This window comes from Humulus lupulus, chromosome 1, assembly GCF_963169125.1.
Source record: "Humulus lupulus chromosome 1, drHumLupu1.1, whole genome shotgun sequence".
Classification (NCBI taxonomy): Eukaryota; Viridiplantae; Streptophyta; class Magnoliopsida; order Rosales; family Cannabaceae; genus Humulus; species Humulus lupulus.
In genome coordinates this window covers 173,590,800-173,608,420 of record NC_084793.1, presented here as the reverse complement: position 1 = coordinate 173,608,420, position 17,621 = coordinate 173,590,800, and the positions used below count along the sequence as shown (strand labels likewise).

Below are 17,621 nucleotides of genomic sequence, written 5' to 3'. Positions count from 1 at the left end.
CATTGTTTGATGCTTCGAACTGGAAGTGTATGGCGCTTTATAACTGATGACCTTGAGGGGATATTAAGATGATCTTATCCGTGACCCCATTTTCATTTGAGGCTCCATCTACGAAGATTTTCCATAGAGGCATTATGGGGTCAATGGGTTCTTCATCTTCGGTTATCCTAGTGCATTCCAAGATGAAGTCGGCCAGGGCATGTCCCTTGATAGAATTCCTGGGGACATATGCTATATCAAACTGGCTAAGCTCCATGGCCTAATTCAAGAGTCTTCCTGATGATTCGGGTTTCTGTAGTACTTGTCGTAGGGGATGGTTCATCAGTACCTTAATGGCGTGGGCCTGAAAGTAAGGTATCAGCTTCCTGGAGGCGGTCAGTAAGAAAAATGTCAGATTTTTTATTAATGGGTATCTGAACTCCGTGCCCAATAACATTTTTCTTACATAAGAGATCGGGAGTTGGACCTTTCCCTCTTGTCGCACTAAAGCAGCGCTTATGGCGTGTTCTGACACTGCCAAATATAGGTACAATGGCTCCCCATCCACTGGTTTCAACAAGATTGTCACTTGGGCTAGATGCTCCTTTAATTTCTGGAAGGCCACTTCACACTCGGCCATCCATTCAAACCTCTGGCCTCCGCAAAGTATATTGAAGAATGGGATACACTTATCCGTGGACTTTCAGACAAAGCGGCTCAAAGCAACTATTCTTCCCGTCAAGCTTTGAGCATCTTTGTGTTTTCGTGGCGAAGGCATTTCGATCAACGCTTGGATCTTGTTCAGGTTGGCTTCTACTCCCCTCGAGCTTACTATGAAGCCCAGAAACTTCCCGGATGCCACGCCAAAGTGTTTCTGGATGATGGCAAATGCTTCTGCCAGATCATCCACATGTACAGCCGAGGTCTTGGACTTGACCAACATGTTGTCTATGTAGACTTCCATGTTCCTCCATAATTTATTCCAGAACATCCTATTGACCAGCCTCTGATAGGTGGCCCCAACGTTCTTAAGTCTGAAGGGCATGACGATGTAGCAGCATACACATTTTTTTGTCTGGAAACTAGTGTGTTCCTAGTCTGCTACATGCATTTTGATCTGGTGGTAGCTAGAGTAGGCATCCATGAAACTGAATACCTCATACCCGGATGTAGCATCCACCATTTGGTCAATCCAAGGCAGAGGGAAACAATCTTTCGCGCAGCCCTTGTTAAGATCAGTGAAGTCAATGCAAGTCCTCCACGTCCCGTTCGGCTTTGGTACCAAAACCAGATTGGCCAGCTAAATGGGATACAGGGCCTTCCGAATGATGTTGATCGATGACAACTTCTCTACTTCCAACTTGAGGGCTCCTGCCCTCTCCGTCCCTAGGGGTCTTTGCTTTTGTCGGATGGGAGTTATATTTACGTCAATGTTCAGGGCATGACATATGACGTTGCAGTAGATCCTGGTCATATCCAAATGAGACCAGGCCAGGACATCCTGGTTCTATTCCACCCAGGCAATTATGGCAGCTCTGACCTCTGAGTTCAGGTTCCTCCAGACTTGAATTACTCTGGTCAGGTTGCTATCACTGATGCACACCTCTTCCACCTCCTCCCATGGGTTCTAATGCCCTATTCGTGGATCCAATTCATCCTCCTCCCAGACCATCCTTCGTTTCCACTTCAAGAGGCTCTTCATGGACCATGTAGATTTGTTGGACGGAGACGTGATAGCACTTTCGGACACTTTTATGATCTCCCTGCACGGTTCCCACTCCTCCATTATTATAACACCCTGGTTACTCCAAGATCGTTACTCTGGACTTTAAATAGTGCTTAACTCGCTAAACAAGTCATTAGGTTGTAAACGTGCATCTAGGTGTCATTAATAGGCCAGGGTGAAAAATCTCGGTCAAAAGGAATGTATATATATTTTTTAAAACGTTAAATTGTACATGGGCCCATAAAAGTGTTTACAAAGTCATTTACAATATGAAATGGTCATTACAGTGTGAAAGTTACAACCCAACGATCTAAGCATCAAAATATAGGGTTAAACCCTAGTTCCCCTAAGAAACACCATGGCCGTTGTGGTCAAGCGGCCACATATGTACACATCGCCACCTATGCTCTCCACTCAAGGCTGGGTGAGCTTTTCTTTTCCTTTACCTGCACCACATAGCACCCGTGAGCCGAGGCTCAGTAAGAAAACTTATAACTGTTGTGGATGCTCAAAGTTCCATACTTGTAAAAGATCCAAAGCACGCGCTAAGGTCCTATAAATGCCTGAGTACATACCTGTGCCTACGTCCCTAGGTGTGTATTGGGAAGCCTTGCCGAGCGAAGCCCGAGCAGGTGTGCCACACGGGATCCCCGTCTTGTGCCTCACGAGCCCAGAAGATGTGCCACGGGAGGCCCTTATGCACCTTCGCGAGGCGATCACCCCCACGCCTCCGCGAAGCCGTTATGCCCTCACCTCGCATACCTAGGTCCATACTACACGAAGGCATGCATAGCAAGGCCTCTCATCCTTAGGGGTCTCACAAGGTATGGTTTTGCCAAAGTACCACGCGCACCTAGGTCCATGGTGAAAGAAGGAAAGCATCTTGCGAAGGCAGCCGCATCCCTAGGGGCCTCGCAAGAGACGACCTTGCCACACCCCGCGCATCCAGCCACGTCCCTAGGGCCTCGTGAGAGACGGCCTCGCGCCTTGCAAGAAGGAGCATCTCGCGTACCTCATGCCTGCCTAGATGGCCTCGTGCCTCGCAAGAAGGAGCGTCTCGCATGCCTCGCGCCTGCCCAGATGGCCTCGTGCCTTGCAAGAAGGACCGTCTCGCGCGCCTTGTGCCTGCCCAGATGGCCTCGCGCCTTGCAAGAAGGAGCATCTCGTGCGCCTCGTGCCTGCCTAGATGGCCCCGCGCCTTGCAAGAAGGAGCATCTCTCGTGCCTCGTGCCTGCCCAGATGGCCTCGCGCCTCGCAAGAGTGGCATGCCTTACATAGCCTCGCGCCTAAGATCCTGTGTGACAGCTTCGCACCCAAGCTCACCCACAATTCGGCCTTGTGCTTAGCACCCCGCGAGACCTCTCGCACCTAGCCCATTTAACCAAACCAGCAAAGCTTATCACTCATATGTATCATTTCCCGTCAATAGGAAATATGATGCTCGGATAGACGTAAAGGGGCTAGATCAACATGCACATTTTCAGAAGGTGAAAACATCCACTAGGTACAGGGTACACATATGGGTACGGAATGTACATACCAATCAAGAGGTGTTTGAATACAAGGACAACACCCGACCTAAGCAAGTAGTGGGAGTATGAAATCGTACCAAGGCAGGAGTACTTTTGCAGACCTCTGACACTCGTACCAAATAAAAAGTGGAGGCACCCCCACGAACCCTGACTATGTACTGGAGCCGACACCACTACACCTGATACCACTTTCCTGACAATGTGCTTATGTATAATCTGGTCCCCTGGACCACAATGTATTAGGGGCCATTAGAGCCCACTATAAAGGGAACCCCACTTCAACATTGAAGGGGGTTGGAAAAAACATTGTAGCTGGACACAACAGAGAAATACAAGTTCTTTTCCCCATTTTTCTTCTGCAACTATTTTCTAAGATTCTGTTTAGATTTTTGAGTTCTTCATTTATAAGCACTATACTTTGATTTTTCTAACTTAACATTGTTGACGAGTTCTCACCGTCAACAGCTGCATGTATACAATATCAATAAATGATCATGTAATCATTATGGGGCTTACAGCCCTAATCAGATAGGAGACTAATAAGTCACTCCCTAGGTAAGTGACTAATGAGTCACTCTCTGGTAGGTGACTAATGAGTCACACTCTAGATAGGTGACTAATGAGTCACACTCTATATAGGTGACTAATGAGTCACACTATGGGGCTCTTCACCCTAAGCCATGTGACGTTTCAGTCACCTGAGCCTTTTGGCCCTGGCTCTAAGTAACTAGCCTTTAGACTAGACTAGTGCTTTAGTTTTCTTCGACCTTTGGGTCGGTCAAGCATTTAATGCTCATGTTGATTAAATCTAATCATTTCGCCCTGCGTTAAACATGTCAATGCTGTTATTGACTATTAAGCCAATACCATACGACCAGTGTTCAGTACTACTGCCAATCATGACTAATAAGTCAAGACTTCACGACCAGTACTAACACCAATGTCGTTTCTGACTAATAAGACAGTACCATTCACAAATAATCAAAACTGTTATACATTTATAATGCAATCAATTTCCATATATAGAGCACTCAACATGTATCATCAATAACCATGCATGTCACATACTGGGTGTAGTTTTCTTACCTCTGGTTTGAACGTGAAATAAATAAAGAACGACCATTTAGAACGATCTGTCCTTAAGTCCCTTAGTGATCACCTAGTCATAACCAAATATGAAATCCCATCAATAAAAATATGTAATAAAAGGTTCCCGGACCAAGACCTAGCCTTTGAGACGTCGAATCCTACTAAACCAGGTAGTAGGAATGATCTCGATGCCTTAGGTTTGAGTTCCCATGATTAAAACACAATTTTGGTCCAACTTGTCCTTAAGCGTCGTGACCCCATACCCTTGAGCCATGGACTACCTCCAAACATAGATGCTAGCTCCAAGTTACTTGCACCACTCGCTGCGGCCCACCTCCCAGTTGCCACGGCCCCAACGTCCTTCAGCCTCTTCTCTCATCTACAATAAGCTTGGGTCGTGGCGCCTAAGAACAGGGCCTCGACCCCACCTGGAACTCAGCTAAAAACCTTCATTTTCCCTCTTTTAAAATCCTCCAAAAACCTATCCAAACATATCAAAGTCCCAAAATTAAAGTTCCCAAACATCCCAATGATAAAAAACCGTCAAAACCCGAGGCTCAAATAACTCAAAAACTAATGAGCACATAAAATCCAATTCAAAGCTTAGAAACTCAAAAACTCAAAACTTAAAGCTTAGATTACCTTTGATTGAGTCGTTTCTTGCTAAATCCTCTGGTTAATAAGCTTCTAATCTTCCCTAGAATCGCCATAACTCAATCCTCGCTTGAATTTGAGTCCTAAAACTCAAGTTCCCTTAAAAAATTCGACGAACAGTAAAAAGAGATAACCGGAGAAAGAGAAAACGTGTTTGAACGTATTTTCCTTCTAACAGGTTACTTCAAGCTTAAGTAACCTCAAGTAAATCCTTACGCTCGAGGTCCCAAAAATTCCCTCAGGGTAAAATGGTCAAAATTCCCAAAATCTCCTCCTGATCTCACTAACTCCCAATATATCATCAAATAATCATTCTCATTACCCAATATCTCGATAATTGACCCTGTTATGAAAAAACTGCTAAATTGCATCCTAGGATCGTCTCATACCGAATAGCTCGAACATATCCACATAAGAATGTGGTCTCACCCATAAATCACAAACATGCACATAAATATAAAATTATGCTATGAATGGCCAAAACTATGAAAATGCCCTTCTAATAGGAAGTGGGTCCACATGCATGAAATTATCATCATATAATAATATAACTCACATAATCATGTATATAATCACATAATCACATAATAAATCAATTATGGCCCTCCTGGCCCCCTAATCCAAGTTTTAAGCCACATTAGGGAATTTGGAACATTACAATTATCGCATGGGAACTTCATGCAGAGATGCGGATGGAGGTGATGGCGCCAAAATTGATCAATGTGGGATGACCAAAAATAACGTTGTATGCAGTGGGGCAGTCTACCACTACAAGAGAGAAATATTTGAACAAGCCCTGAATCTCGTTCCCCAACGTCACGGGAAGCTGAATCTTACCCATCAGGAGCAATGAATCCCCATTGAAGTCGTAGATCTGCGTTGGGCATGAAGCCAGATCTGCCTTAGTCAAACTAATTTCTGTGAAATCCAGCTTGAACAATACATTGATGGAGCTCCCGTCGCCCACCAACACTCGAAATACTCTTTTGTTAGCGATTTGAACATCAATGACCAAGGGGTCATGATGCGGGAAATGAACGTTCCGGGAATCCTCTTCCGTGAACGTGATGGGCAGGTTCATCAACTTCGGGCATTGGGCCAGAGTTTGGACCAAGGCACATACCTCATGGTCGTGATCGAGCTCACTAAGGTATCATTTCTGATCATTCTAGGATGGCCCTCCCACATGCGGGCCTTCTGATATGGTAGCCATGTGACCATCTACTCGCGGAGGCACCGTTCCAGGAGGATATGGCATTTCGGGTCCAGGTGCTTGCACTATTGGGGCCCCCTGGGGGCCTGTGCTCCCGAACCTGTAGTGTACCTTCCATAAGGAGGTTGGTATGATCCAGGTGCACCTGGGGCCATAGGTTGCCTAGGAACTGTTGGCAGTCTCGAAACCCCTATTGGCATCCTAACCCATTGGTGGAGATGCCCCAATTTGATAAGGTTTTCGATCTCGTCCTTCAGCTGACGACACTCTTCGGTCATGTGACCCATGTCCTTGTGGTAGGCACACCTTTGTTGGTGTCCCTCGAATTTCTTCCCCCTTTGAACATGGGGCCTGGCTTCTGGTAATGGACTACATTGTCCATTGCTAGATAGGTGTTTTCCTGGGTGTTGACCAGGTTGGTGTACTCCGTGTATTGGGGTTCGTAACCCCCCTTTCCCTTTTTTGATGGCCTGGATCAGTTCTGACCTTAGCTTGATATTTTTTCTCGGGAAAGGTTTACACTCACCTCAGCTCCTCCGGCTTGAGGCGGTTGGGAACCACCGGGGGTAGCACTGTACTCGGTGGGTACCACTCCATACCCAGAAAATGGGATCGACGGAGCCAGAGTGTACCCTGTTGAGGTGGGCCCATAGACCGTCAGGGTCATCAAACTCATCCCATGGGTCCTAGCAGATTCGGACGTCGTTGGGGATGCCGGATAAAGACTTGTTGGATACTGCCCTCTATATCCGGGGAAGGTTTGGGCGGTCGACTGGGTCGCTGGCTGTCACCAAAAGGCCTGGACTTTGGCCTCCTCCTAATTGATTAAACCTTGTGCCCTCCTGATGAATTCTTCGAGGGTGGCCGCCTTGCTGCACTACATGCCATCCCAGAGAGGGGATCCAGCTCTGATCCCAGATTAAAGAGCCCCTAGGCGCTGTCCGTCATCCACTTTAGTTTTTTAGGCTACCTCCATTAAGCGCTAGATGTAAGCCCTGAGGGTCTCCGTGGGATGTTGTTTGACATTGGCCAGTGCGCTGATTTGCATGTCCATTTTCATGGTGGCCACGAACTGCTTACGGAACGCCGACTACAATCCATACTAAGATTGGATTGATCCTGGCTTGAGTCTTTTCCCCCACTTTTCTGGGGGTCCAGCCAGAGTGATCAAGAAACATAAGCACTTGTTGTTGTCACAAATGTGAGCCACGATCATCAGGCAATTGTAGCGGGACAAATGGTCCCTGGGGTTCGCGTTCCCGGTGTAGGCGGCTAGGTTCAGCAACTTGAACCCCTTTGGTAGTACCACATCTAGGATGTGTTTGGAGCATGGCTCCTTTTCCTCCTCTTCGGAATCGGAACCTCCGCCTTCTTGTTTCCGGACCAAGCGATCCGTGACCTTCTTAAGAGCATCCAACTGTTCCATGAACTGTTTGGCCATTCCATCATCCCGGGGACTCTCTCGTTCCTTTGGTGGTTGAGGTTATTCCTCAAGTCGCCTCCTCGAGGGCGAATATTTTCCTTGTAGGCCCGTTCCTTTCGGGCATTAAGGCCATCACATAAGTCTACTTGGGAAGTATTGTCTCCCGAACTGATTGCTTCTTGTTCTTCTTCACGTTTGTACCCTCTGTGATCCTTATTCACGGAGGCGCTGGGATAAAAGTGTCATTCTCGTTTGTCCTATCTAGGGACGTTTTGGGGCTTAGTACCCTATGGGCGCTTCCCTTGCGGATCATACGGATGATCCTGTCCTAGGACAGGATTCATCTGCCATTTCCTAGGGAATTTCCCTGGGTCAACCCTGGTTCTTGGAACGGGATGATCTTTCTTCTGGGGGTTCGTTTTTCCCACAAGAACAGCCATTTTGGCTTTTCCTTTCTCTTGAGCAGGATTCGACGGGTCGGCTCCGGGATGTGGTCCCGAAGGAGGGACAGGGCTAGTGCTGTTAGGTACACCAGTCCTGATAGGTGGGACAGGCGGCTGCGTTCCTAGAGGGGGAACAGTTGTAGGATTAGATGCCAATCCTTGGGCAGCAATGAAGGCCTGAAGAGCCAGGAGGGAATCTTGCATCTGGCGGGTGGCTTCTTTTTGTTCAACTATCATGGCTTCTTGATCCAAGACCTGTTGTCTCAAGCGAACCACCTCTGGATCCTCCTGTTTAGGCTCCATATTTTTTTCTTCAGGATCGACGGGGTTTTCGACCTCATGATCCTCGTATTCCCCTTCATCTTCCTCCTAATAGCCTTCGTCGTAGTCACCCCTATCCCCGAATTTTTGGGAGTCATCTAGCAGAGGCCCCTGATAAGGCATATCTTGAGGTTGGTCTTGAGGAAATGGTTGATTGGGCAATGGTTCTCCATTGTCTTGTTGTTTCTAGTGAGCATGGTCAAACACGGTCTGCCTGGTGTTCACCATTCTTCGCAAATGATCGAGATTGATTCAAGCTTCCATTAGCTCTCAATGAAAGCACCAAATTCTTTACCGAGCTTTTCAGAAACTAGAAATATATTCATAAATAAGAGCTGGAAAGAAAGGATCAAATATGAACAAACAGTGTTTTTACGTGGTCAGGGCGTTAATGAGCCTTATTCCACGAGTCTATTGTATTAGATTTTAGGGAGCTTTTGATAATTGAGTTCTTTGCAAGTTTTAGCAGAGTAATTGCTTGCAAGAGAAAATATGGGATCCCCGCTACAGTGCACAACTAAGTACACTATGTTTGGGCTGGACTAATCCGGGCCAAATAGAGATGTAATCACGGTTTACTCACTAATGGAGTCATAATACAAAGAACGTTATATAATAAAATGTAGTATTCTGGGCCCATTGGGCAAGCTTAGGTGGGGCCAAGCCTTACAGCTGCCTGTTGTACATTAGTTCGGACTGGTCTGTGTGAGCTTCTAAGGAGATCTTGGGGACAGGATCTTTCAGAGTAGTGGCAGTATTGTTTCCTAGGAACAATGTACATTCCATGCATACCCTCTTCTGCAGGTTAGTTGAGGAGACCAACTTCTGAATTTCCCGGGGACATGTTAGCTTCAGGGAAGATCAGGGTTTCCCTATCCGGACGTATGGTCTCGGTTCGTTTAATAATGTCCCGGTTTACTTACCAGGGTCTTGGTTCGTTCATCGAGACTCAAGTTCATTTGCCAAGACGGACATTGTGACACTGAATATCTCCCTGGACTCCCAATAAGGTCTATCTCCCTCGACTAGTTAATCTGTCACCTTATTGGCGTCCCGGAGGACACATGTAGGTCAGGACCAGGAAGATGAGTCGAGCCTGTATCTTAGTCCTGGTTCCTTCGTTATGCTCGTGCCCATCAAAGGTTGCTGGGTTCGAGTATGATTGGGCTATCAAGATGGGCCTAAACCTCTTTAAGATGGCCCCCAAATCCACTACGTCATGCCACGTGTTACAGGTGGCAAACAGGGATAACAGAACCAAGTAATCTTGGTATTGTGTGTTTATGCTTTTGTTCTGGTTTATTGTGTTCATCTTTCATCTATTGTCATTAGGTTTAATCCTAATAGACCCAATATTTTATATGACTAGGAAAAAATAGCTCTGGAAGATAATTGATAGTATGTAATATGTATTATTTGAATTAATTTGAATACTTTATTAATTAACTGTGAATGAAATAATAGGATATTTTTATAGAAAGTACATCATTTAAAATATTCAAAGTAAAATTAATTTTAAAATTTGAATTTAATTGAACTAGGATTTTAGTTATGAAATAAAATTAAAAAATAAAAATTGCCACAAAAGTTTTTAATCTTATGTTAAAAAAAATTGCTCTTAAATCTCTTCTTTTTTTTTTTTTGACAATGAGAGAGGGACTCAAACTTGGGACCTACTCCCACTACAAGAAAAAAATGCTTTTAATAACACCGAAAATGTGTTATCAAAACATACCATAATACTTTTTGATGTATTAAGACCGACTATGTTATCGTAGGTTAGGGTACTTTACATAACACTTTATCATTGTTATACAGATGTGTTATTATACTGTAAACGATAACACAATTTCTATGTTATTTTAATAAATAGATAAGTGTTTAATTATGTTATTTATAATCAATTATATAACACATTTCAATACTTATAAATTTGTGTTATACTACACTTTAGTATAACACATTTTTTGTGTTATACTATACTTTAGTATAACACATTATTTGTGTTATACTACACTTTAGTATAACACATGTGTTATATTAGCTTAGAGAAACATAATCTTTTTTTACTTACACAAAACTAGGAAAACAAATATGAAAGTTGAAGCCAAATAAGGTAACATAAATAGATTTTTATTAATTACTCAAAATGTAATTACAATATTTAGTCTACTAGTCTAGGCTTAAGAAATCATATTACAACATAATTTATGCCCAATTCAGATTCCTTTATCACTAAATACAAAACAAGAAATGTATACAAAAAATAGTGAAATACATTCTTCCATTCTAAAGGCCTCAACTACAAATGTTGTCAATAATTGCTCCAAAGAAATCATCTCAATATACCTGCACATTGTAAAAAAAAAGTCCTTTTATTATTAAGAACATAAGACTTAAGCTAGTTTCCACCTGTAAGCATATAAAGTTTAAATTAAATTTGTAATAACTCCAAAACTTGACAAAACAACAGAGTATAGCAAGATGTACTACCATGCAAAACAACGACTGAAGCAACAAAACATATTGCTTCTTCCCTCTAAAATTAAACAAGAAATACAGAGAAAAACTCAGAACTTGCATGTATTAATTTAAAGAGCATTAATTTAAAGATCCAATCCTAGGAAGCCACAAACAGAGAAAAACTCAGAACCTGCATGCATAGGAAGATCATGAAATTTCTAGGAAGTACGAAGCATAAATGTAGAAAGACAGCTCTGACGTACTGACCTGTTCAAAAAATAAAAGTGTTACTCAATTATCAACACATAAAAAGCATAGAACAGCAAGATTCAATTGCTACTGCAAAAGCATTAAACATAGAAACATATGACCAAGGGATGACCAGAAAGTCGTTCTCTTCAACACCAAAAGCTAGTTTCTTATTGTTACTAAAATCACTCCCACAAAGAAATAATATAAATCAAGAAAAACAAAAAGAACATAGAGAGAAACTAATTTCAAAGGAAAAATAAAACAAATAAGGTCATTAAATACAAGAATTGAAACTTATCACATTTGAGAGTAAAGGAAACCAGAAAACCAGACCTATGCAACTCAGGAGAAAAAGAAAGGGAAAGGACAATTCATACTAACTAATTTATCACCCTATATTCCATAAGAAGAACCAATATGAAGAAACAATTCATACAGTTTGTACTAACTTCTATCCCCATTTATTTCTTCTCGAAAGACCTAGCAAGGTTAATTCCTTTCTGTAAAGTTCAATACAAACATAGCATTGATGTGTAAATAGCTTTGGCAAAATTCTCTCTGTGATAGGTAACCAACAGGGCATCAAGTATGGCATCCAAATTAACAAGTAGAATGTGAATATGGTTATTAGAGGTACTATATGAAGCCCATGATATTCCTCTTATTCTCCCAAAGTTTCTCTTTCTTTCTAAGTTGGAAGTGGGAAATGTGTTTAGAGTTAGGTTATGGGAAACAAGACAAACAAAAACTGGGAAAAAAAAAACAAAAGCGGAAACAAACAAATTAACCTGTTTCTTTAAATGAATACTCTTTCACTCTCTTAGCTAATTCAATTTCAGCAGCAGCTGCACCAGGAACCATTCGGCTATCCTTGCACATAGCCTAACAGGAAAAGTACCCGATAAGAATGGTTAGTGGGGTAGATAAGTTTCCAATTCATAAGTCTGATGCAACAAGTACTGTCAAAAAACCTACTTTGTATGGATCATACGGTCATACCATCCTAAGAAGATTGTAATAGACAATTAAAGATGCCTAATGTTGCTTCTAAATAAAGATCGATACATAAAGAAAAACTAGTCCAAACTACCTTGTAAGTATTTACTCCATCATCAACTGCTCTTTCAATGTCATCTAAAATGCTATCTGTGATTCCTCGCAATAAAACAGTGGTTACAGAGTTCCCACCTTCTTCATTCTTCACAACAGTGACCTATATTTACATTACGGGACATGTTAATGAGATTAAAAGGAAAAATAAATAATAAAAACAACAGGAACAAAATACCCAAAGGTGGTAGCTCAAACAATCAGCCTTTGGTTTGCTCACACAAAATCTGAAGTTCGAGTCACACCCGGATACTTATATTGCAATTGCTATCGTTTCCTGATCCACAAAATATTTATGTACCCTAGCACCACCAATTTCTTCTACTGAAACTGAATCAACATGTCCCAGGTCATCTGGGTTTGGCTTGCTAAGCTTTAACTGTAACACAAATAAGAATATTGTTAGAGAATTTTTGGAAAAAATTCAAAAAATTTGAGTACTATTTAATGCTAGCTGACTTACCATAGCAACAGCACCAGTAGTGCGGAAAATTAGTAAGTTAATCAATAAAAAAACACAATAGAAGGTGATATACTTGTAGCGCTCACAGAAATGAAGTGCCATCTCCCCAACTGCTGCTCCACTAACAATTACTTTGGCACCGGAATCAGCAACTGCCTTTATAAGCTCCTCAACTTTAGCTTCTTCAGTTTTCGCATAATTTTCTAGCTACAAGATATTAAAACAACTATGAGAACTACTTAAAGGCACATAATACATACCAACTATTGGAGTAAAAAAGAACAACTTAAAAAGTTAGCTCCATTGGTATAATCAAAACTTAGAACTGAGTCAAGTTTTGGTATTCTCCAATATTTGGTGGAATTGAATCAGAGATATTGTTATTCCTAAGTACCTTGCAAGGTGTATTAACTAGTTTACATTATAATTTCATAACAGTGAATAAAGAAAAGAGAATTGTGAGCAGAAATCTTGCTGTTATTCCTATGAGTACCAATATGATGCATATTCATTAAAAAGAAAAAGATAATATACTAATCTAGCACTTCATTTTTAGACCAAGTTACAAATACCAAATTGCTTCTCATAGATTGACCAACCTATTTTTTTCATTATACTGAAAAGATGGGAAGAAAAAACACTAAAGATCGATTTACTTGAAAAATGATAAAAATAAAAATAAAAACCTTGTTAATTTATATACTTATTTATTTGTATGGAATGTGTATCATTATTTATTGATTATACCAAAAAAAAGAGTGGAGTTACCCCTTAATATTCTAAGCTCGGCTTTATTCTTTACATCAATATCTCGATGGCTTTGCAGTTTCTTTGAAAGTGTTATGCTTCAAGAACAGGTTAGTAAATGCCACCCTCAAGTTCTTAACCTCTCTATCTAATTCACTTGGTGTCCTTTGCCTGCAAGATCCTAGAAAATGGAGTAGGATCCACCAAAAACTGAGATAAGTCTACAGATCAGTGCTTGAAGTATCATACAAAAATAAAACTGTAAAACCCACATAGCTCTTACAATTTTCTGAAAGTTTTTTCAAGACTACAGTATGTATTCCATCTTTTAGATACCACAAATTGTCAACAGCAGCAACTAAATTACTTAAGATGTTCTTAGTCTATTCAGAGGCTCTCTGTTGATCACCTGCCATCTGTTTAGGAAGGTCACATAAAGATGAACTTTCTGTTGCACCAGTTTCCGTAAGACGACTAAGAAAAGCCTCATGAAAAGTAGATTCAGATTCATCTGAAATACAATATAAAACTTCCTTATCAACAAACACTTCAAACACTATTTCCCTGATGTCACTTCCAGTTTGCAAGCATGGGTTATAGAGCCCTTATAGGTGCAAAACAATTAAACTTGTAACTAAACTATACTAAATTTCTATGATTAGAATGATAGTAAATGTAGAAGCAAATATTACATCCTTATGTTAATAAAACAGATCTAATGATCCACAACACAAAAACCAATTGTTATCTTAAAAAATAAAAACTCATGGTAAGCAGACAAGATAGGAGGTCCTGGTCAGGAATACAGTTCAAAGAGACTGAGAAACAATAACAACTGACTGCAATTATTATTTTATTGCCATATTTTCCTGTACCTTTTGAACAAAAAAAAACAATAGTCTCTATTTTAGGAAAAAGTTACAAATTATATTATGACAAAAATCACTCAACAAACCCCCACTACCCAAAAATTAGATGAACTGTAAAAAGTGTCCTCACCCTCGACAATAGACATGTAATCAACATCTTGCTTGCTGCATCTTTCTCTTGCCACTGGTTAAATATGCAACAATTATATCAAATATTTGACCAAAGGATTAACAGCAATTAACCAGTCAGGTCAATGTTTCCTAGGGAAAAAGAAAGACTGCTACTTAAAAAAATCCACAACTTAAAATACAACAAAAAAAATTTAGTCTCATAAGAAAAAGCATTCAAAACAAACCTTTCATTTAAAATATTAGTGTAATTAAATCAACATTACAATTAAAAAACAGAGTCATTGACAAGTTTTTTAAATGAGGCTATCCAAACAGTAACTAAAAATGCAAAAACTTGATAGAAAACCTCAACACATGAACACATGTCAAGTCTTCAGAAATATGCCATTAATTAAAAAGTTCCAACTTGTTCTTTAAGTACTTTTTTATCACTGATGAGAAGGAAAAAAGTTAGTTCATCTAATTCTCTTTAAAGACTTATTACAAACAGTTTCAGGGTTTAATCTAATATTTTGTATCCATTCATGATAAGCACCCAATTAATGAATAAACTACATTTATACAAAGCAAAAATAAAAAGGAAAAAGACTCACATCTGGAATGACAATCTCAGCATCAGAGATCTCAATCAGTGGGGCATTAGATGAAAAGCTTCGATTTCCAGCACTGGCAAATTGAACAAGAGGAAAATGATTAATTTTTAGTTATTTTCTGTATAATAAAACTATTATTCACATGGTATTGAAATACAAATATTCTGGTTACCTCTCAACTTTTTTGACAGCGACAAAATAAAGAAAAATACTCATCTACTACTATATATAGGTGTGCCCTATTTTTTAATATTATCAATAACTTAATACATGAAACTTGTAGGTAGACTGATCTGCAGATACCCTATCTGTACTCAATAGATTTGGAGGAGCAGTGCTAATTGGTAGACTTAACTCAGTCCTCAATGCCACAGTATGCATTACTTTGACAGCTTTCAATGGATATCTTTGTTATAATCACAAAATTAGACGGCAGATATGTAAAATAAAAGAAAGGAAATGACAAGACAGAAAATTTTCATCAGACAAGAGGAAAAAGTCATACATAACGGATAACTCTAAAGTGTCTAAGAATCATTAAAAAAAATTAACTAGAGAATACTACTATAATTATTTTTGTGGGATACACATTACTACAAAGAAAGCAAAAAATTTAGAAAAAAAACATATTTATTGAGTTTTGATAATACTTTTTCAATAGCCATTGCACATTGGAAATATATTAAGAGGCCACCCAAGGCCAAATGAATTAGTTAACTTACTTTCGTGGGCAGTTTCACCAGAAAGCATGACCGCATCAGCACCTTCCCGTACTGCAATTGCAATGTCAGAGACTTCTGCCCTTGTTGGCGTAGGATGATTAATCATGCTCTCCAGCATGTTTGTTGCTACAATAACTGGTTTATGCATTCTCTGACACCTTCTAATTATGTCCTCCTGTACGTAACAAGGAAATTTCATTCATGACAAAATCTGAGAAAAATTCAAGATTTTAACTTCAGTATTTTCAATAATAATCATTTGAAAAGATGAACTTAACATATATACATATATATATATATGGGCCCAAAGACATGAAAAGGAGACAAATACGCTGCATGCACTGAGCAGGGATGGCAATATATTTTCAATGATACGATATGCTACATCATGAATCAAACGTTCTACATATGGTTATTCAAACTATTTCCCAAAGCCACAGTGTGCAGCATTCCTTAAATAAGTCAAATGATTAGCAGTTAGTCACGTCTTTATCAGTCTACCTCAAGATGTGCCTATGTTATAAATAGCTGAGAATTATTTTCTAGCCTCACTTTGTGAATGGGTTTCCCTTTTAGTAAGGAATTTTTTTTTGAATGGATTTGATTTTCCCCAACTTGGTCCAAGAATTGATGCATAAAAGTCAAAGATTTTCTTATTATGCATTAATCAGCAACTAATACTTTATCAAGTAGTGTTCACAGCAAGTGAAAAGGAGTCCTCAATATTCCACCAGGAAAAGAGATTCCAAACAGAAATAATATTACTTGAATTTAACTATTCGGAGTTGCCCTTGCCTAGCCCATAGAGTAATATTCAATGGACTGATCATCATAAAGAGAGTACTTGTCCTAAAAAAGAAGAAAACCAAACGAAAAAAAAACATAAATTATGAATACTTCAAGTTTACATAATGCTTTTTTAAATAAGAATTAACAAAACATGAATAATAATATGTGTTGACGGTGAAATCTGGTCAACGATATAAGGTTAGAAAATTAAGACTATATTGCCAAAGGTCTCTCAGAAGAAGATGGAGAAAACTTAAATGAGTAAAAATGTAGAACTGCAATGGAGTCGAAATTGTATATTACTTAACAACCTTAGCATACAATCAATTTTCCAACCTCTCTCCATGTGGAATTGGGATTCATTATATAGTGGGCTCTAATGGCCCTAGATACATTGTAGTCCAGGGGACCAGGAAGTACATAGGTACACTGTCTGGAGAGTGGTTTCAGACATTGTGGTCTTGCAACCAGTACAAGGACAGGTGTTAGGAGGCTGTCTCCACTACTTGACCGTACGAATGTCAGAGGAGTGGTGCAGGTGGTAGTGGTGTCAACTCTGATATCTAGCCACAGACACATATGCCATTCCTCTCTCCTGGCGTTCCCACTACTTGCCTGGCAGAGGTACCATATTCGTACGCTGACTCCCTTAGGTCTGCGAGTACATTCCAAAAGATACGCATGATAGTTAAACTTTGCTGGCCGGGCTAAGAGGGCTAGGCGTGAGAGCATCTATGGGGTGCTTCTGATGGCGTGGCATGGTGTGATGGCCTCCCAAGAATATGCCGGCCCTAGGGCCTCGCGTGGCACGCCCCTTGGGCACGAATGGTGGCCTCGCATGGCATGCCCCTTGGGCACGCATGGGGGCCTCGTGTGGCATGCTCCTTGGACAGGCATGGTGGCCTCACACGGTACGCCCCTTGGGCACAGATGGTGGCCTCGCGTGGCACGCCCCTTGGGCACGGATGGTGGCCTCGCGTGGCACGCCCCTTGGGCACACATGGTGGCCTCGCGTGGCACGCCCCTTGGGCACGCATGGGGGCTTCGCATGGCACGCCCCTTGGGCAAGCATGGTGGCCTCGCGTGGCACGCCCCTTGGGC

General features: G+C 40.8%; 1 protein-coding gene and 2 long non-coding RNA genes across 5 annotated transcripts; all 3 read right to left on the bottom strand.

Annotated features, from left to right (window-relative positions):
- Positions 1-10,492: 10,492 nt before the first annotated feature.
- Positions 10,493-12,891, bottom strand: LOC133822718 (T-complex protein 1 subunit theta-like). 3 transcript variants are annotated; one of them, XR_009888001.1, is made up of 4 exons: positions 12,742-12,891; positions 12,507-12,584; positions 12,186-12,308; positions 10,493-10,729 (listed from the first exon to the last, which is right to left on the bottom strand). XR_009888001.1 is itself a non-coding variant. In XM_062255155.1 (4 exons), the coding sequence occupies exons 1-4, from the start codon at positions 12,768-12,770 to the stop codon at positions 10,721-10,723; spliced, it is 312 nt and encodes a 103-aa protein (XP_062111139.1). In that variant the 5' UTR covers positions 12,771-12,891; the 3' UTR covers positions 10,493-10,720. The 3 variants fall into 3 exon arrangements, 2 of the variants coding, with proteins under 2 accessions (XP_062111139.1, XP_062111146.1); XM_062255155.1 differs by having other exon boundaries at positions 12,669-12,891; XM_062255162.1 differs by having other exon boundaries at positions 12,507-12,578; positions 12,669-12,891.
- A 721-nt stretch (positions 12,892-13,612) lies between these two features.
- Positions 13,613-14,449, bottom strand: LOC133822711 (uncharacterized). Its single transcript, XR_009887977.1, has 2 exons — positions 14,415-14,449; positions 13,613-13,926 (listed from the first exon to the last, which is right to left on the bottom strand). It is a non-coding gene; the product is annotated as an uncharacterized LOC133822711 (long non-coding RNA).
- Positions 14,450-15,013: 564 nt separating this feature from the next.
- Positions 15,014-15,923, bottom strand: LOC133822696 (uncharacterized). The gene is made up of 3 exons (XR_009887972.1): positions 15,732-15,923; positions 15,313-15,415; positions 15,014-15,082 (listed from the first exon to the last, which is right to left on the bottom strand). It is a non-coding gene; the product is annotated as an uncharacterized LOC133822696 (long non-coding RNA).
- Between the last annotated feature and the right edge of the window lie 1,698 nt (positions 15,924-17,621).